Here is a 16,860-nt window from a genome sequence, read left to right as displayed (position 1 = left end):
ACTGAATAGAGTGAAGACTGGAGAATACATCCCATCTAGGAAATTGCCTGACGCTTTTCCCTTCCAATAATAGCAATAATAATAACAGCAATAATGAATAGCATTTATATAGCACTTAAAATGTTTTATAGCATTTAATGTGTATTATGTCATTAGATCTTCACAACTCTGTGAGGTAGGTGCTATTAATACTCCCATTTTATAAGTGAGTACACTGAGGCCCAGAGAACTGCAATGACTTACACAGATATTTGATTAGATATTTGAGGCAGGTTTGGATCTCAGGCAGGATTTAGAATACATTCTTCCAAATTCCAAGAGCATTACTTTTTCCTCTGAGTCACCCAATTGCCTCAGTGAACAGGTTATATTTTAATAGCAATATTCTTCTAGTTATATTATGTGACTGAATTATGAAGCATCACAATTTCAGGGAAATCAGAATTGCTGGGGTCTCCAAAAATAATGGAAAGTTCTAAACCATGTCTATCAGGGGACTGTAGGATATTGCCAGCAATGACTTCTGGAAGAAAATAGCATCAAGAACATCTACAAGGATAGACATGACCACACAAAGATACAGACTTTATATCAAGAGTAAGGGTTAAGATTTATAGCTCAATGACTGTATGGTATCCATGAAATCATAAAAAAAACCTGAGAACGTCCTTTACTAGCACTGTGAGGGCATGTTTTGTAGAAGCTTTAGCCAGAAATTTAAGAGGTAGAAGGGATCATTGTTGCTCTTCAGTCATTTTAGTCATTCCTGACTCTTTATGACCCCATTTAGGACTTTCTTGTCAAAGATACCAAAGTGGTTTGCCATTTCCTCTTCCAGCTTGTTTTATGCATAAGAAAACTGAAGCAAACAAGGTTAAGTGATTTGTTTAGGGTCACACAACTAGTAAATGTCTGAAGCTGGATTTGAAAGGAGGTCTTCCTAACTCCAAGCCTAGTGATCTATCCACTGCACCACCTAACAGCCCTTGAAGGGAACTTAGAGGTCATCAATGTAGACGTGGACAAGAATTTTTCTTCCAAATGCCTAGATATATAAATGGAAGAATAAACTAAAAGACTGGATCGATATAAAAATGGATGTGTCCCTTCTAGTGTTACCTAGAATTTTTTCCTTGGCCCTGATGGTTTCTCATATATATATAAATGATTTGCATGAAGGCATGGAAACTGTGACTATCAGACTTGTAAATAATGGGATAAGGGGAGGGTTCTTTGTTATTCTGGATGGCTTGGGATCCAAGGATCTTGACAGGTAAGAATGGTAGACTGAAGATAACAAGATGAAATTTCAGGAATTCTATTTAAAGTCCTGCATTGGATTCAAAATATTAACTTTTATAAGTATAGGATTAATTGGGGTAGAACACTGTGAGTAGACCATGGCTAGAACATAGTTTGTAGGGAAAATACCTAGGAGTTTTACACATCCACAAGTCTAGAGTTGGTGATTATATCAACAGTGGGATGTATAGGCAAAAGAGCTAATGTGAATTTTGGCCATATCAATAGAAATATCAAATTTAAGGAAGGGTTCTAAAACTTGTTTTGTGTCATGGACCAAAAAAATGCAGTCTAGTGGAGCCTAGAGACTCCATATCAGAAGAATGTTTTTAAATGCATAAAATTAAATTTATAGAATTATATAGGAAATGCTAGATAATCTAGTGTTAGAGTCTTGAGCCTGAAATCAGGAAGACTTCAATTCAAATTTGACTGGAATTGTGACTGGTCTATAGAATAGCAGTCAAAGAGATCATTCAGCCTCTCCTTAATCACTTCTTATGATGAGGAACTCAAGACCTTACAAGAAGTTCATTGCATTTTTGAATAGCTCTACATCTTAAGAAGCTTTCCTTTGTGTAGTTAGTTATATGACCCTCAACAAGTAGCAAGTTCTGTCAGTTTTTTTTTTCATTTATAAAATGAGGATAATGATAGCACCTACATTTAAGGGTAGTTTTGGAGATCAAAGGAAATGATATTTGTAAAGTGCTTAGCACAGTACTTGGCATATAATAGGAGACTAATAAATGCTTATTCCATTTCAGGTAGAGTTATCAATATATAAAGGGAAGGGAACAAGCATTTATATAGTATTACTACATGCCAGCAACAGTACTAAGTGGTTTTTACTTTTTTATTTTGTTATATTTAATTTATGCAATAAAACAATCTTTCCATAATGTAGTATAATAAAAACTATGATTGTGCATTACAAATATTATATCATTTTATTCTCACAACAACCTTGGGAGGTAGGTGCAATTATTTTCCTTAAAGTTGAGGAAACTATAGCAAAGAAGTTGAGTGACTTGTCCAAGGTCACAGAGCTAGTAAGTTTTTGAGGCTGGATTTTAACGCAAATCTTCCTAGCTCTGTGTTCTATCCATTGAACCAATAGCTGCCTCTATTATATTAAACCAAAAAAAAAAAAGTTCACTGACACTGACCCCAGGTTAAGAACCCCTAAGGCAAGAGAGATGTTAATGTCAATACCTCTGTCCTCAGATCACACCACTAATCCTTTATAGGATCCACATCTTGATAATTGTACACATATACAATGTGATATCTATTTGGAGAGTGATTAACATGAAGGTGACTGATAATTTGGAGCCATGTCTACAGAATAAAAGGGTGAAATGACATGAAGCAGTTCCATAAAAAAGATCACTTGAAGGAATCAGAGATATTTAACCCAGGCTCAATTTGGAGATGAAGAGGTGGGACATTATAACTATCTTCAAGATTTTAGAGTATTGCTATGTTACTGAGAAATTTAATTCATTCAGTATAACCTCAGCCAGTCGAATTGATAACAATAGTGGGAATTTACAGGAAGCATATTTTGGCTCTACACAAAAGAAAGTTTCTTAACAAGTAGAGCTTTTCAGAAATGCAATGGACTTCTTGTAAGGTAGTGAGTTCCCCATCATGAGAGAGGATTAAAGAGAGGCTGAATGATCTCTTTTACAGCTATCTATAGACCAGTCACAATTCCTGTGGCATTTAAACCACTCAGCTCAGATCAAGTCAGTGAGAAGTTTTAAACACTTCCGTGGTGCTACATGATAAGGACAGGAAAATAGGCCAAACGAGGTGCCTGACTTAGAGGAGCTCACAGTCTAATGGAAGAGAGATATCCGGTTAAGCAGTAGTTAGCCATAGCATGCATCCAGAGGACATAGAAGACACTCTGAGAAGAGAGGATTTTATCAGGTGGAGGAACATAGAAAGGCCTTGGGGAGAGGGTGAGATTGAGCTCAGTCTTGAAGGGAGTAAGGAAATTTAAGAGGTGAAACTGAAGGCTAGTGCATTCCACCCATGAGAGATAAGTAGTGCCAGAACATGGAGTTAGGAAATGGAGCATTGTGCTTGGGAAACTGCTAGTAGGCCAATGTTGCTATATTATTGGAGGAGAATTAAAGTATGGGAAAGGTATAAAGGGCCCAAAGGTATAAAGGTATAAAGAGCTTTGAATACTTGACAAAGGAGTTTATTGTTGATCCTGGAGGCAACAGGGAGATGCTACAACAGTAAGATAAGAGGAGAACCAAGAGAGGGCCATGTCATGAAAACCCCAAGAGGAGGAAATATCCAGTCACTAATCCACAGTGTTACATTATTACATTAAGGTCAAGAGAGTTCAGGATTGAGAAAAGGCCATTGGATCAACTCTAAATGCCCATGGTTTTAAAGTATAGAGTGTTATGTAAATATGAAATAAAATGCTTCAGTCAACAATCATTTATTAAGCACCTACTATGTGTTGGGCGCTGTTAGATGCTGAAGATAAAAACACAAAGATAAATGTTTCTGCCTTCAAATAATTTACACCCATTACAGGGTGTAATTATCAATGAAAATGATCATGGTGCTAGTAATGGTGAAGAAGAAAAAAATATACTTTGTTATGCTTCTAAACTCCCAGTACCTGCCCCAGATGTAAACCTTGAGATTTGCCACCTCTATTGCTTTTGGACATACTATTTATTTCCCTTGCCTGGAATCTTCTGTTCCTTAATTTCCACCTGTGTGGATTCTTCCTATCTTTTAAGACCATTTAATATCTACCTTTTCCTCTTGGACTTTCTTTCACCACCACATCCCATAGTACTTTCTCTGAGCTTCTCGAACTCTTTCTTCCACTATGACCGTATGTCCCTTGAAGACAGGAGTCACATTTTATGCTATGTGTTCAACACAGGTATAGAACACCTAACAACATGCTATATAATAGGCATCAAATAAAGTTTATTACTCATTTCATTGAATCAGAACTGCATGATTATTCACCTTAGTCATCCTCAATTAATCAGTTCCCGTATGATCTATATGAAGACCTGAAATTATGACTGGGTAGATCTGGGGACCCATAGACACCAAGAAGCCATAAAGTTATATAATGTTAGTGTTGGAGGAGACCTCAAAGGTCTAGTCTAAACCCCTCCTTTTAGATTTGAAGAAACTGAGTCCACAAGAGTTAGAATAATTTTTCCCAAGGTTTCAGTTCCTGATTCAAAGTCTGTTACTTTTCCTAACCAACACAATGCCTCTTTTCTTAGCCTCTGGCTAGATTAGAGGATGAAGTGACATGACTCTAGAACACTAGTTTATATAATTCTCAATTAAAATCCCATGGAAAAGATTCTGTTGTAACCAAGATGGATGGTGCAGTAACCTGTGTGGAAGACAAAGATGATTACACCACTTAAAGGCAATATTAAAAACAATGCATCACATGGAATTTTTACATTAACTTTTTCCACTACAATGGTGCTATTAATTCTTAATCAAGGAGAAAAAGTTGTTTCTTTACCACTTCTGAGCCATAACATTTATGGAGATTATTTTTTTGGAATGTTAGTCCTCCTGAAATGTGAAATCTACCTCTGTAATCTAAAAATTTTGTATTTCTAAAGAACCTCTAAGGGTGAGTTATTTTTTTGCTTGGTGAGGGATTTTTTTTTTTACCACTTTTTAAAGAAGCTTATTATATAATTAATAACTATAGTTTACTTTTACTCATTTTCCCCTCATAATAGCCCTATGAGATGGGTGGAGAAGTGATTATTATCCTCATTTTTTCAAATGAAGAACCAGTAAATGAAACACATAAAAATGTGACTTACATATACTTATACATGATAGGGATGAGAACTTGAACCCAAAACTTCTGATTCTAAAAACAATGCCATATCCAATGGATCTTAAAGTCTTCTTATGGCTCATTCTGTCCTATTACTAAGACATAGAAAATAATCAAGTGTGATCTGACTGCCACTGCAGATTGTAATGGTACTAAGTTTTTGAGATGACAAGCCCCCAGAAGGGAAATGTTTAAAAATTGTTTCAGAGCTACAGAGCTGACTTCAATGGAAAAGAAGAAGAAAAAAACACTCTTTTTTTCCAAAGGGTACATCTAATCGTTTGGCATCTTTAAATAGTATTACATAGGAAAATGAGGCTTCTTTGTGAATTATACTCTTTAGCTTGTGAATATCATGAATCAATTCTGAAATCCTTTAAATGTTAGTCCAGTATACTTGAAACCTATTATTAAGTATGTTAAAAAATAGACCAGCCAACATATACTTCATTTCAGATAAAAATACAGCAAATAATATACTTTTTATTGCTGAAAGAAAAAAAAATCTGGATTTTGAATGAAGCGATAGACAACAGAATCCTAAATTTTAGTTCATTCCTTGGAGTTCAAGAACTTTGTTGTTATGATTCTCCTCCTTGTCCCCTTCTATGAGTTTTCCTTGTGGCTGACTAGAAACTGATAGATGCTGTACTGTATAAATAAGTTGTGTATGTAATACAGAGCTGTTTGAATTACAGAAGCCTTAAATTTACTTTTATGCCAAGCTCATAACTTTAAATGGCAGGAAGAATGAATAAAGGGCCCTTAATAATGCAATGGGAGATTTTATTTGCACTTATCTTTGCTCAGGAGACATCAAAACTCTTAACACATCATTATCTAATTAATCCTCCCAATAGCCCAGTTGGGTATGAAGGTGGCCAAGCTGTTATCTTTTATTTTACTGATGATAAAACTGAAGCTGAAAGTTGATTCATGTTTGAGCTTAAGCTTTGCAGAAGAACTAACAAAATGTAGATGAAAGCCTTTAAAATTATACTTATGCAGTCAGCAGATGATGCCAAAGGCAAAGACAACACTTTAGTAACACCAATCTCCAAATATTATCACCCTGAGACATGCCTGCCTAAGAAGAAAACTTCACTTGCTTCTAGTTGAAACTCCCTTCTAGCAACTGTGAGACAAGTACTTATCTTCAGTAAGCAGAATCATTTAAACTACTCACCTTTACCCCAATCTCTGAGCCCTGGGTAGAAGTGGCAAAGAGGCAAGTTTCCATTCCATATCATCAGGAACTGGGGGTTCTTCTTAACAATTAAAGTTAGGTTAAGGTGAAACGGACTGCCTCAGCAGGTATTGACTCTCCCCTCACTGGAGGGCTTTTTGCAAAGACTAGATGACCACTTGTTAGATATGCTGCCAATGGAAATCTGGTTCAGGTGTGGATTGGGTTAAATGACCTCAGTTGCCCCTTCCAGCATCTCTGAGATTTTGTGATCCATTTATATTTTTCAAATTCTAGCACAAACTTGTCTCCTCCTTGAAACATTCAGTTGTATGGTCCATACCACTTCCCATTCTCTCTTCTAAATAAGAACTATACTCTCACTCCACCAAATCTCCATAGCAATTTGTTTCTGTTATTCAATTCAACTTGCGCTGATTACCCCTCCCTCCCCTTTTTTGGGCACAGGACACTCTGCTAATCACATGAGAAGATGAATTTCCAGTAACACAATGCCCCTATTTTCATGCAAAATTTTTTCACAATAGTCATAGCTAATTGTAATTATTTTTATTCATTTAAAATTGCATTCATATAGTTCTTTCAACTTTACAAAGCACTTATAGTAACTCATTTGAACTTCACAGCAGCCCTATGAGACAGGTGACACAGTCATTATTAATTTATAAATGAAGAAAGTGAACCATGGAGGGATTCATTAACTCGCCTAATGTCAGTTTGTCACTGGAATCTGAAGTAAGATTTGACCCTAAGTTTTTGCTGAATTCTAGTACAATGCTCTTTCCATGACACAAAATCATATAGGAAACTATGGAATGTTGGTCCTAGGCATCAAGTTCAACAAACATTTTCATTTTAGAGATGAGGAAAATGATGCACAGAAGTAAGTTGCCCTGCTCATTGATATACAGGTAGTTTGTGGAAGATATGAGACTAGAATCCTGAGGTCTTGACTACATACTAGACTCTACTTCCATTTATCATATCTTATTTTGTCAGAAGAGTTTTGTGCAACTTACCCTTCCTCCTAGCTTATAAGGTCCTCAAAGGCAAAGACTATGTCATCCAATGAGTTTGACATACTGCCTTTAACAAAGGTGTTTATTGAATGTTTGTTAAATGGAGTTGTTATAAAATGTTATGTGATCAGTTACATCAGAGTAATAATAACAGTGATAAGAAGAGGAGGAAGAGGAAGAGGATGAAAAAAAAAGAGCATTGGACTTGGTGCCAAAATGTGAGGGTTCTTGTTCTGTCATACCACATACTAGCCATGTGGTTAGAAGTGTCCTTTGACTGACCTCTTGGAGACTTCATCTCCTCCTCAATAATATGGGAATATCCAAAATCCTGAGAGACATTATGAGAAAAACACTTCATGAACATCTAAGTGGGGTGTATTTATTAGCAGTTAGTACTACTTTTGCCACCACACTACCACTATTGGTTCCACCACTATCAAGAACGCAGGAATCAGAAAATTCAAATTTTAATTCCCATTTTGGAACTATCTCTATAACTTTGTATAAATAACTTCTCCCTCTTTTATTCGGTTTCCTCCCTGTAAAGATGAAGAAATCAGAGTAGTTGTATTTCTCCATCTCTGGTCCTTTTTCTAGCTCTAAGAATAATAATGACAATGTTGATTGGCCTTTTATTCAACACTTTAAAGTTTGAAAAATGTTTTATTCTCATTTTCTCTTTGAAGTCCCTTAACAACCCTTCAAAGTAGGAGCAACTGGTCTTATTATCACTTTTACAGATGAAGATACTGGGACTCATGGTGGTTTTGTGAATCACCCATGGTCTAACTGATGGTAGGTGTTAGGAGTGAGTTTCTGCGGCTTCCTGACTCCAAGTGCTATGCTTTACAAACTATAATAAGTTTATGAAGTTAGCCCAGGTCATAATGTTGAATATTCAACACCAGCTGAAACGTCACAGCATTGAATTCAGCCTTTTTGCAGTCTTCAATATTGTCTCTCATCTTCTTTCCTCTATCAATTAATTATCACTCAGCACACATCTATGAAGATTCCACTTTGTTCCAGGAATTACAGCTATAAACACATGTATAGAATGTGGATATAAGTACATATAATGAATGAAATAGCTCTGACTTACAAGGACTTTATAGTCTATTAGGGAACATGACAAATATAAATCATTCATTCACTCACCCAGTAAGCATTAATAAAGGACCTACTAATGTCAGATACTGTGATAAGCATGGAATATAAAGAAAAAAAAAGACAGATCCTGCTGTAAGCAAGGAGCTCAGAGTTTAATGGGTGAGACAACCAGTATGTACAAACTGGATATGTATAGGATAAATAGAAGATAATTAACAGAGAAAGAAGCTAACATTAAAAGTATCAGGAAAGGCTCTTCTTAGAACATGTGATTTTTATCTGGGACTTCCAGGATTCCAGGGAAGCCAGTAAATGGAGATGAAGAGGAAGAGAATTCCAGTCATAGGAGACAGGGAAAATGTGTGGAGTTGGGAGGTGGTATGTATTATACAATGAACAGCAAGGAGTCCAGTGTGTGTATAGGGGAGAGTGGAGGAAATTAAGTATAAGAATACTGGGAAGGTAGAATGAGGAACATAAGCATATATAAGTTTATAAAGAAAAAAATGTGTAAATACAAATGAGCAAAAAGTAGGTAAATAAAAGGCACTTTTAGAGAGGAGGGCAACAGCAGTTGTGGAGAACAGGAAAGGGTTCATATAGAAAGTAATGCCTGAGTCATAAAGGTATTATATGAAGTGAAGGTAAGGAGGGAGTTCATTCCAAGATGGCACAGTGGCCAGTGAAAAGGCATTAAGGAAATGGAGAATCATGTGAGGAACAGAGAGAAGGTCAATATGGCTGATTACAGTATAAAGGAGGAGGAGTATAATGTCCAATGAGATTGGAAAGATAGATTGGGACCAGATTGTAAAGGGATTTTAAAAATGAACAGAGGAGCTTTTAATGGACCCTAGAGGCAATACAGAGTCATTGAATTTGAGTAGGAGAGTGACAGAGTAAGATCTATGCTTAAGTTAAATCAATCTGGCAACTTTATATAGGATGGACTGGAGTGGTGAGAGATGTGAGGAAGAATTATCATGTAGGAACCTATTTCAAAAGTCTCAGTGAGAGGGAAGGAGGGCCTGAATATAGGTGGTTTCTGTGTGAGCAAAGAGAAGCAGTCAAATATGAGAGCTAATTGTAGAAGTACAAATAGCAAGATTTGATGTCTTTGCATATATTGGGTGAAGCAAAGTGAGGAATTGCAGATAATGCCAACATTATGAAGAATTTGTGAGACATTTGTGAGACTGGAAGAATAATGTTGCCATTGACTGAAATAGAGAAGGTTGGAAGAGGGAAGTTTTTGTGGCAAAGATGAGCTGATCTTTGGACATGTCAACTTTGCGATGTCTCAGTGGCATCATTTTCAAAATACTTAATAGGTACTGGATAATGCTGGATGGAAGCTGAAGGGAGAGACTAGGCCTGGATATATAGATCTGAAAGTCTTCTGCATAGGCACGATAATTAAACCCATGGGAGCTTATGAATTTAGCAAGAGAGAAAGTGTGTAGAGGAAAAAGAGAAAGTTTAGGAAAGATTCCTGGGAAACACTCACAGTTAGGGGACATGATAGGGATAATAGTCAGGAAAGAAGATTAAAAATGAGTGATAAGAATAATAGGAGAACTAGGAAAGAACAGTGTCACAAAAAACTCAGGAAGGAAAGAGTATCCATCAGGAGAAGGTAGTGAATAGTGTTAAAAGCAGGAGATTGGTAAATAGTAATGAAGACTGACATAAGATCATCAAATTTGGGGGAATTAAGAGTCCCTTAGCAACTCTGGAGAAAGGAGTTTCAGCTAAGTGAATGTTAGAAGCCAGATTGCAAAGGGCCGAGGAGTGAGTGAAAGGAGAAGTGGAAGATATGAGTGTATTCAGGTTTTTTCAAGAAATTTACCACCCAATTATCCTCACGTCACCTTCTTCTATTAGAAGGCATTCTTCTCCCTCTGGTCCTTTGTCTAACCATCCTAGATGCTAATGTTCCAGCTCCCTCTGCACTTCCAAATCCATTGCAGAGTCTGGTCCTTCAAAAACATGAAATAATGATCTGCAGAACATATTCCTGCTGTAAATTAAAAAAAAAAAACACAGACGCTTCCACTCTTCCCTGTTTCCTCCCTGCCCCAATGTATCCCATTATTGGATAACATTTTTTCCCCCACAGGCAACACTGAAAATTACTTGTGGGAGAAGAGGTATGCCCTTGCCTGCACTGGTGGTGTGTGATTGATCCTATATATATATTTTTTAATTTGGTACAGCTGCCCCAGGAGGATGTGCAGTCCCTTGGTAATTAATTATTTGGCTATGCAAATTTTATTTAGGGCTCATTTATTTTGCTTCTTCCTTCTCCTCCCTCCCCAGCATTCTATAGGGATTCTGCATCACCATTGGATAAATTGAATCTGTGTCAGTCAACAAAACCTGTTTTTCATTATATGTTCATGCTGCATGATTGCACTTACGATACAGGCTGCTTTCGGCCAAAGCAAAATAGGCAAGCATAACACTTATATTACGATAAGCCAAACACAGAGTGTGAAAGTGGGATTTTTGCTGACCCACAGCTGTTTCTGGTTGAGCATTGTGAGTTATGGAGTATCAGGCTCTGAAACCCCAGGGCTGGGTCGGATGACAGTAAGGACATATTTCAGGGTGATTGCTGAGTAGAATTCAACTGCGGTGGCTACCCCAGAACTTTGGTTTTTAGCCTTCCCTGGCTGAGACAGCCCAGCGGTAACTTCGGTGAAGGAATGTTCCACTAAAAACTGGAGACATTTTCAAGGAATTTGGACGGCTGGCTTGAGGAGAGAAAATAAATGTGTCTTCCTGTCAGAGTCACATGAGACGGGTAGAAGGGAAGGATCAGTGAACAAAGGAAACCATGAATTCAACAGAGGCAAATAACTTGTCCTTGCTACAAGAGGAAGGGAGAGAACAAAGTGTGGAAGCCCCTTCCCATGGAGATTTGCACCAAAAAAGGTGCTCATTGGTCATGCAAAAGGGAAACAACCAAGATTTCAGCCAACCAAAGTGGCCAGCCCTTCTTACACTGTTCAGATGGCGCCAGACTCTGGAGGGGAGTGCTCGGAGGAAGCACAAACATAACTTAGCTGGTTCTCAGGTAATGTGATCTTCGGTACTGTTCGGTACTGTTAAGGTGAGATGAAACATAGAGACATTTTAAGTGAGGGAAATGTGGAGGTAATAGTTATAATGTTTTACTTATCTATGCGGTTGTAGGGTTTACAGATTCTTTGCTCACAACTTCCCTGAGAAGTAGGTAGTGGGATTTTTATTATCCTCAGGGTACAGTATATGAAACCGAGGCCTGCAGAGTTTAAGCAAATAACATCAAAGACATAGGTTGAATTGCAGGTCTCTTGGGTCCTAGCCCAAGACTCTCTGCACTAGATCATGCTGTCTAAAATCTCACCTCAGACATAACTCACAAAAAGTAGAAGCAGAGAGAAAATGTTACTGGCATCTGTCAGCAAGGCATAGATTTTTCTGAGTTGTATAATTTATTGACTAATTATATGTTCATTCTTGTATTTTACTTATTATGCAAAGATTTCACTCCTTCTGCTATCCTGTCATTTTCTGCATACTCAGTGGTGTTTTAAGAGCCCAACTAAGGGGCAGAATGGTTATAGGCAACTTGAAATATGTGCACAAACTGAAACCAAGGGAAATGAGATTATGTCACTTTTGACTTGTTTCTTACTCATTAAAGATTCTAGCTTCTCCCCCCCCATCCAAATATTCCTCACTGTTGCTTTTGATAGATTTTTTATTTTTCCTTTCTTTTCACGTGTGCTGTTTTTAAGGAATGACCACAATAATCCCCTACTGCCCTTATCAACAGTCTTCCTGCAGAAATTATGTTGTATGTATAAATATTTGTGTGCATATTGTATCTACCTCCTGGATTCCTTCCCCAGCCTATAAGCTCCTTGAGGACAGGGACTGTGCTTTTCTCAGAGTAGGCATTTAATAAAGGATTATTGAATTCAATTGAATAAAGTTATCCTCTAAATATTTTATATGTGCATAATAGAAAGTTCTCAGAGACAAGATTTGCCTATTTCAGAAGAACTGTGAGTAAAAAGGCATTCTGGACCAAAGCTTCTTGCTATTTAATTGTCGTCCTGGGATTTGTACTTTTTTTGAAGTTTCTGCTGGGGATGGCTAATCAGTGAAATGTTCTTCCCTTATATTAGATTTTTTCCCATTTTATTCATATTGTGTTAAATGCTCTCCTTGTTAATCAAAGTTTACATGTAGGGATGCTCTCAGAGTTCTTCTTCGCAATGCCAAATGACTGCCTGTTAAAAATTTCTAGCAATATGTCAGTGTTAGAGAAATTAGGCAGGGCATTCTCAGAAAATCCCACTCACTGATTGTCCTCTCCAATCCCCCACCTTCACCAAATGAATTTTATTTTCTCTACTTTCACTAGTATTTGGGATGAAAGGCTGGGTTAGATGGGAAGAAATGCATTCTCTTAATTAAGGTAGGGTCAATTCTGCCCTGAGTGCCAATTTACACATGAGATCACAGGGTATACTCTGTTATATTAAGGGGGGAAGGCTATTTCACATGAAAAAAGTCTCCCAAAAATAATATTAACTGCCTTTACGTGATATGTAGTGGAAGAAAGAGGAGAAAAATATGCTTTTTGTTGTTCAGTCATTTCAATTGTGTCTAATTAGTTGTGACCCCATTTGGGGCTTTCTTGGCAGAAATACTGGGAGTAGTTTACCATTCTTTGTTTTATTTTACAGATGAGGAAACTAAGGCAGACAGTATTCAGTAAGTTGCCTAGGGTCACATAATTAATAAGTGCCTGAGGTCGGATTTGAATTCAGGAAGATGAGTTTTGTGACTCCAGGTCTGTTGTTCCATGCCACCTAGCTGCTGATCAAGTCTGTATCCCCTATTATTACTGATCCTGTTTTGTTGTTATTGACTTGTTTTAGTTGTTTCTGGCTCTCCATTAACCCATTTGGGTTTTCTTGGTAGAGATAATGGAGTGTTTTGCCATTTCCTACTCCAGGTCACTTTACATATAAAGAAACTGCAGCAAAAAGGGTTAAGTGACTTAACCGGGGTCACACAGCTAATCCGTGTCTGAAGATGAGTCTTCCTGATTTCAAACCCAGTGCTCTATCCACTGAGACACCTAGCTGCCCCTAAAAAGATGCTGGTTGCGGAAAATAAATATTGGAGGAAAACATGGTGAACAAGTGTAAGAAATTTAACCACTGAGACAACCTAAGTCTTATGTTTCCAAAATAGGGCAGATCATGTAGTATATTTAATGTTATATATGTATTTTAAACTTCTCTGGGATAATTAGATGGCGCAATGTACAGAATGCTGAACTTGGACTCATTATAAACCTCAGTTTAAATCTGGCTTCAGATACTTATTAGCAGTTTGACTATGGGTGAGACCCTTAACTTATGCCTGCCTTAATTTCTTCATCTGTAAAATGGGAATAATAATAGCACATACCTCCCAGGATTGTGAGGATCAATTGAGGTGATATAGTGACAAAATGATATTATAGCCCTATTCTTTTCATCTTTTTTTATGGAGTTCACCTTGAAGTAATTGTGAGACAAGTCACTATCCTGGTATGATTCTTTCATTTTTAGTATTCTGCAGATTATTGCAGATGTGGACAGAAAAACTCCTTTTTGCAATTTAATAAAATTATTGATTATAAGTTCATATTCTATAGGCTCACTAAAGGGCTTTTCATGATAATTCTAGTACCATACATGATGGTGATAATGATAATTGCCTCATTCTGTTCCTAAATGATTTTATTTTTTCCTAAGTCCTTATACTTTGAAAATGAATTTGAATAGCTTAAAGTTTATGCATATATGATTTATTGATAGTATTTAAAACATTATTTAATTTTTATGATTTGACATTATGTCTGCATGATTAGGGCTGCACTTTGTCTCCAATAATATTCCCAATTCCAGGACACTTTATTTATTAAATTCTCAAGGATCTTTTGAAGTCTCTATTTGTGGTATGTTGATTTTTCATCTAATAGGTTTATGAAAGATAGCAGATTTCAGGTAGATAAATCTATCTCCTCGGTTATACCTTGCAAGGTATTCAGTAGGTACTAAATTTTTGTAGTGATGTGCTATCATATTTTTTCCCTTATGGAATCTTCAGTGATCAATAAATATGAGTTCTTTAAGTATAACCCTCCAATAATTTTTGAAGGATATGACTTGATCTAGAATTGCTATCATAAAAATCCTCTGTTTCCATAAACAAATCCCCATCGTTCCTCCATTAGACACAGTTTGACACTTTGTTCATATATTCTTAATTGAAGTCATAAGACTGTCACCCATTGACTTGCCTTTTGGTTCCATGTTTGGACATTAGCCAGTTCATAGGGTATATCTGGGAGCAAATGTACAGTTAAAATCTCCAAATCTAGTGGAATGACTCTGTTATCAGACTTTACTATCAATTAGTCTATTGATGCTGCATTGTTCCAAATATATTTTCCAAAAATATGTTTGTGTGTTGTTTAACTCATATATTATATGCTCTGAGAACATCCTTCAGTCCTCTTCCTTGCTTTTTTTATTCATAAGTATATTAGGATGCTTTACATGGTATCTTCTTTTATAATTATATACATTTATATTATATTTTATAGGTCTCAAAATATTTCCATATAAATTATTGCACTGCATCCTGACAAGAACCTAGTGAATTAAACAGAAGATGTATTAATTAATAGACCAAGATAATTTTTTATTAACCTTTGGAGGGCCAGTGGTAATAGTCAAACAAACAAGCAAACGACTGAAGTCACACATCTGTAGGTAGTGGGGTGATTTACTGCTTTTAAAAACTAGGAAACAAAAGCTCTTGATTGGTATCAGTTTACTTTTTTCTTTGCCTTGCCTGCTTCCTGTTTTCTGTTGGTCAGGTGGACTAACCTCTTTTAACTCTCAGTTCATGTTTTTTGTGACCTGACTGCATTGATGTTCTCTGGTTGATTTCCTTTTTTTTCCCCAGTCATTATAGCTGATTGCCACTCAGATAGTTGGACTCGTACATGATCAATCAGACAGACTGTCATTACAATAAGAAATTATCAAACACAAGGGCCATTGTTAGTCTTTTATTCATTCATTCATCAATCACCACATTTAAGTATGTTCTGGGTACTCAGCATTATATTAGGGGACTCTGTTCTGGACTCCACAATTATAAAGAGATACAGATAAGTGGAAAAATTCCAGAGATACATAACAAATGATTAGAGAGGGGGGCAGCAAAATATTATTTGAAAAGGGCAAAGTTATTGGGACCAATAATAAGTTTAAAAAGTTAGTACTTGAGCATAGAAGAAATATGAAGTTTAAATTTAAATAAGAGAATGAAATAAATCACGATATGAGATGACAGCAGAGACAAAAATGAATTTGAATGTGGCTTTTTCTTTAGGACCCCCTAACATCCAACACTCATGCCTCCTTGTGGTATGGAGGTGGCCTTGATTCTCAAAGACTATGCCAGCAGAGCATTGGCTTTGCCAAAATTCACCAGGCTACAGGGATTTGAGTAGGGTTTTAGTGATAAGACATAGGTTAGCTGTCTTACAACTAGTCTTACCTAAGTTCAGATCCACTCAGCATCAGGTTTAGCAATTCCTCAACTCAGTTGGAGGGAAGCCTGTGACTAAGCACTAGGGCTGAAACCAGAAAGATCTGGGTTTAAATCCTTTAATGCTTCTTAGCTATGTGACTCTGGGGAACTCGCTTAACCTCTCTGGGATTCATTTTCCTCATCTTTAAAATGAGGAGATTCAACTCCATGCCTTCTAAGGTCTCTTGATTCAACTCCATGCCTTCTAAGGTCTCTTTGTAATCTGAATATGTGATGCAGTTTTTTTCAACCGTTATTTATTTGGATATAATTGGTATCCACACATATGTAGTCATGAATTTAGGGTATTCAAATAAGTTCTCTCTCCAAAGAAATACATGAAGCAACCATTAAAAAATGTTATCCAAGGTCAATACTAGTCTTTCAAGTATTTTGATCTTCATTGGATCTATAAGAGAAGAAGACTTTGAATCTTATTTTGTGCATTGAACACTTTTGGCAATCTGATGAAGTCTATGAACCGCTTCCCAGAATACAGTTTTCAAATACACAAAATTAAAAAAAAGCATTAAAAAAGAAAACTAAGAGTAATTATGTGAAACAGTGGATAGAACACCAGAACTGGAGTCAAGAAGACTGGAGTTCAAATTCAGTCTGACATATACTAACAGTGCGACCCTGGTCAAGTCACTTAACCTCTATCTGCCCCAATTTACTCAACTGAAAAATGGGGG

The 16,860-nt window shown here is 36.6% G+C and overlaps 1 protein-coding gene across 18 annotated transcripts in view; it reads left to right on the top strand.

The window, feature by feature from the left end:
- The window catches only part of DLG2 (discs large MAGUK scaffold protein 2), a 2,470,643-nt gene that overhangs the window by 1,284,224 nt on the left and 1,169,559 nt on the right, over nt 1–16,860 (top strand). Inside the window, exon 1 of one of the 18 annotated variants that reach the window (XM_069070978.1) lies at nt 10,976–11,588. The exons of the other annotated variants lie outside the window; for them this stretch is intronic. Within the exon in view, the coding sequence (XP_068927079.1) occupies nt 11,349–11,588 (240 nt within the window). The 5' untranslated portion in view covers nt 10,976–11,348. Of the gene's footprint in view, nt 1–10,975; nt 11,589–16,860 lie in introns of those variants that run through there. 18 annotated transcript variants of the gene reach the window in all.

The sequence above is a fragment of the Petaurus breviceps genome, unplaced genomic scaffold (assembly GCF_028583685.1).
Source record: "Petaurus breviceps papuanus isolate PSGF00001 unplaced genomic scaffold, PetGlider_PUasm1.0 90823, whole genome shotgun sequence".
Classification (NCBI taxonomy): domain Eukaryota; kingdom Metazoa; phylum Chordata; class Mammalia; order Diprotodontia; family Petauridae; genus Petaurus; species Petaurus breviceps.
Note: the sequence above shows the minus strand (reverse complement) of the source record. Positions and strands in the feature narration are given on the sequence as shown.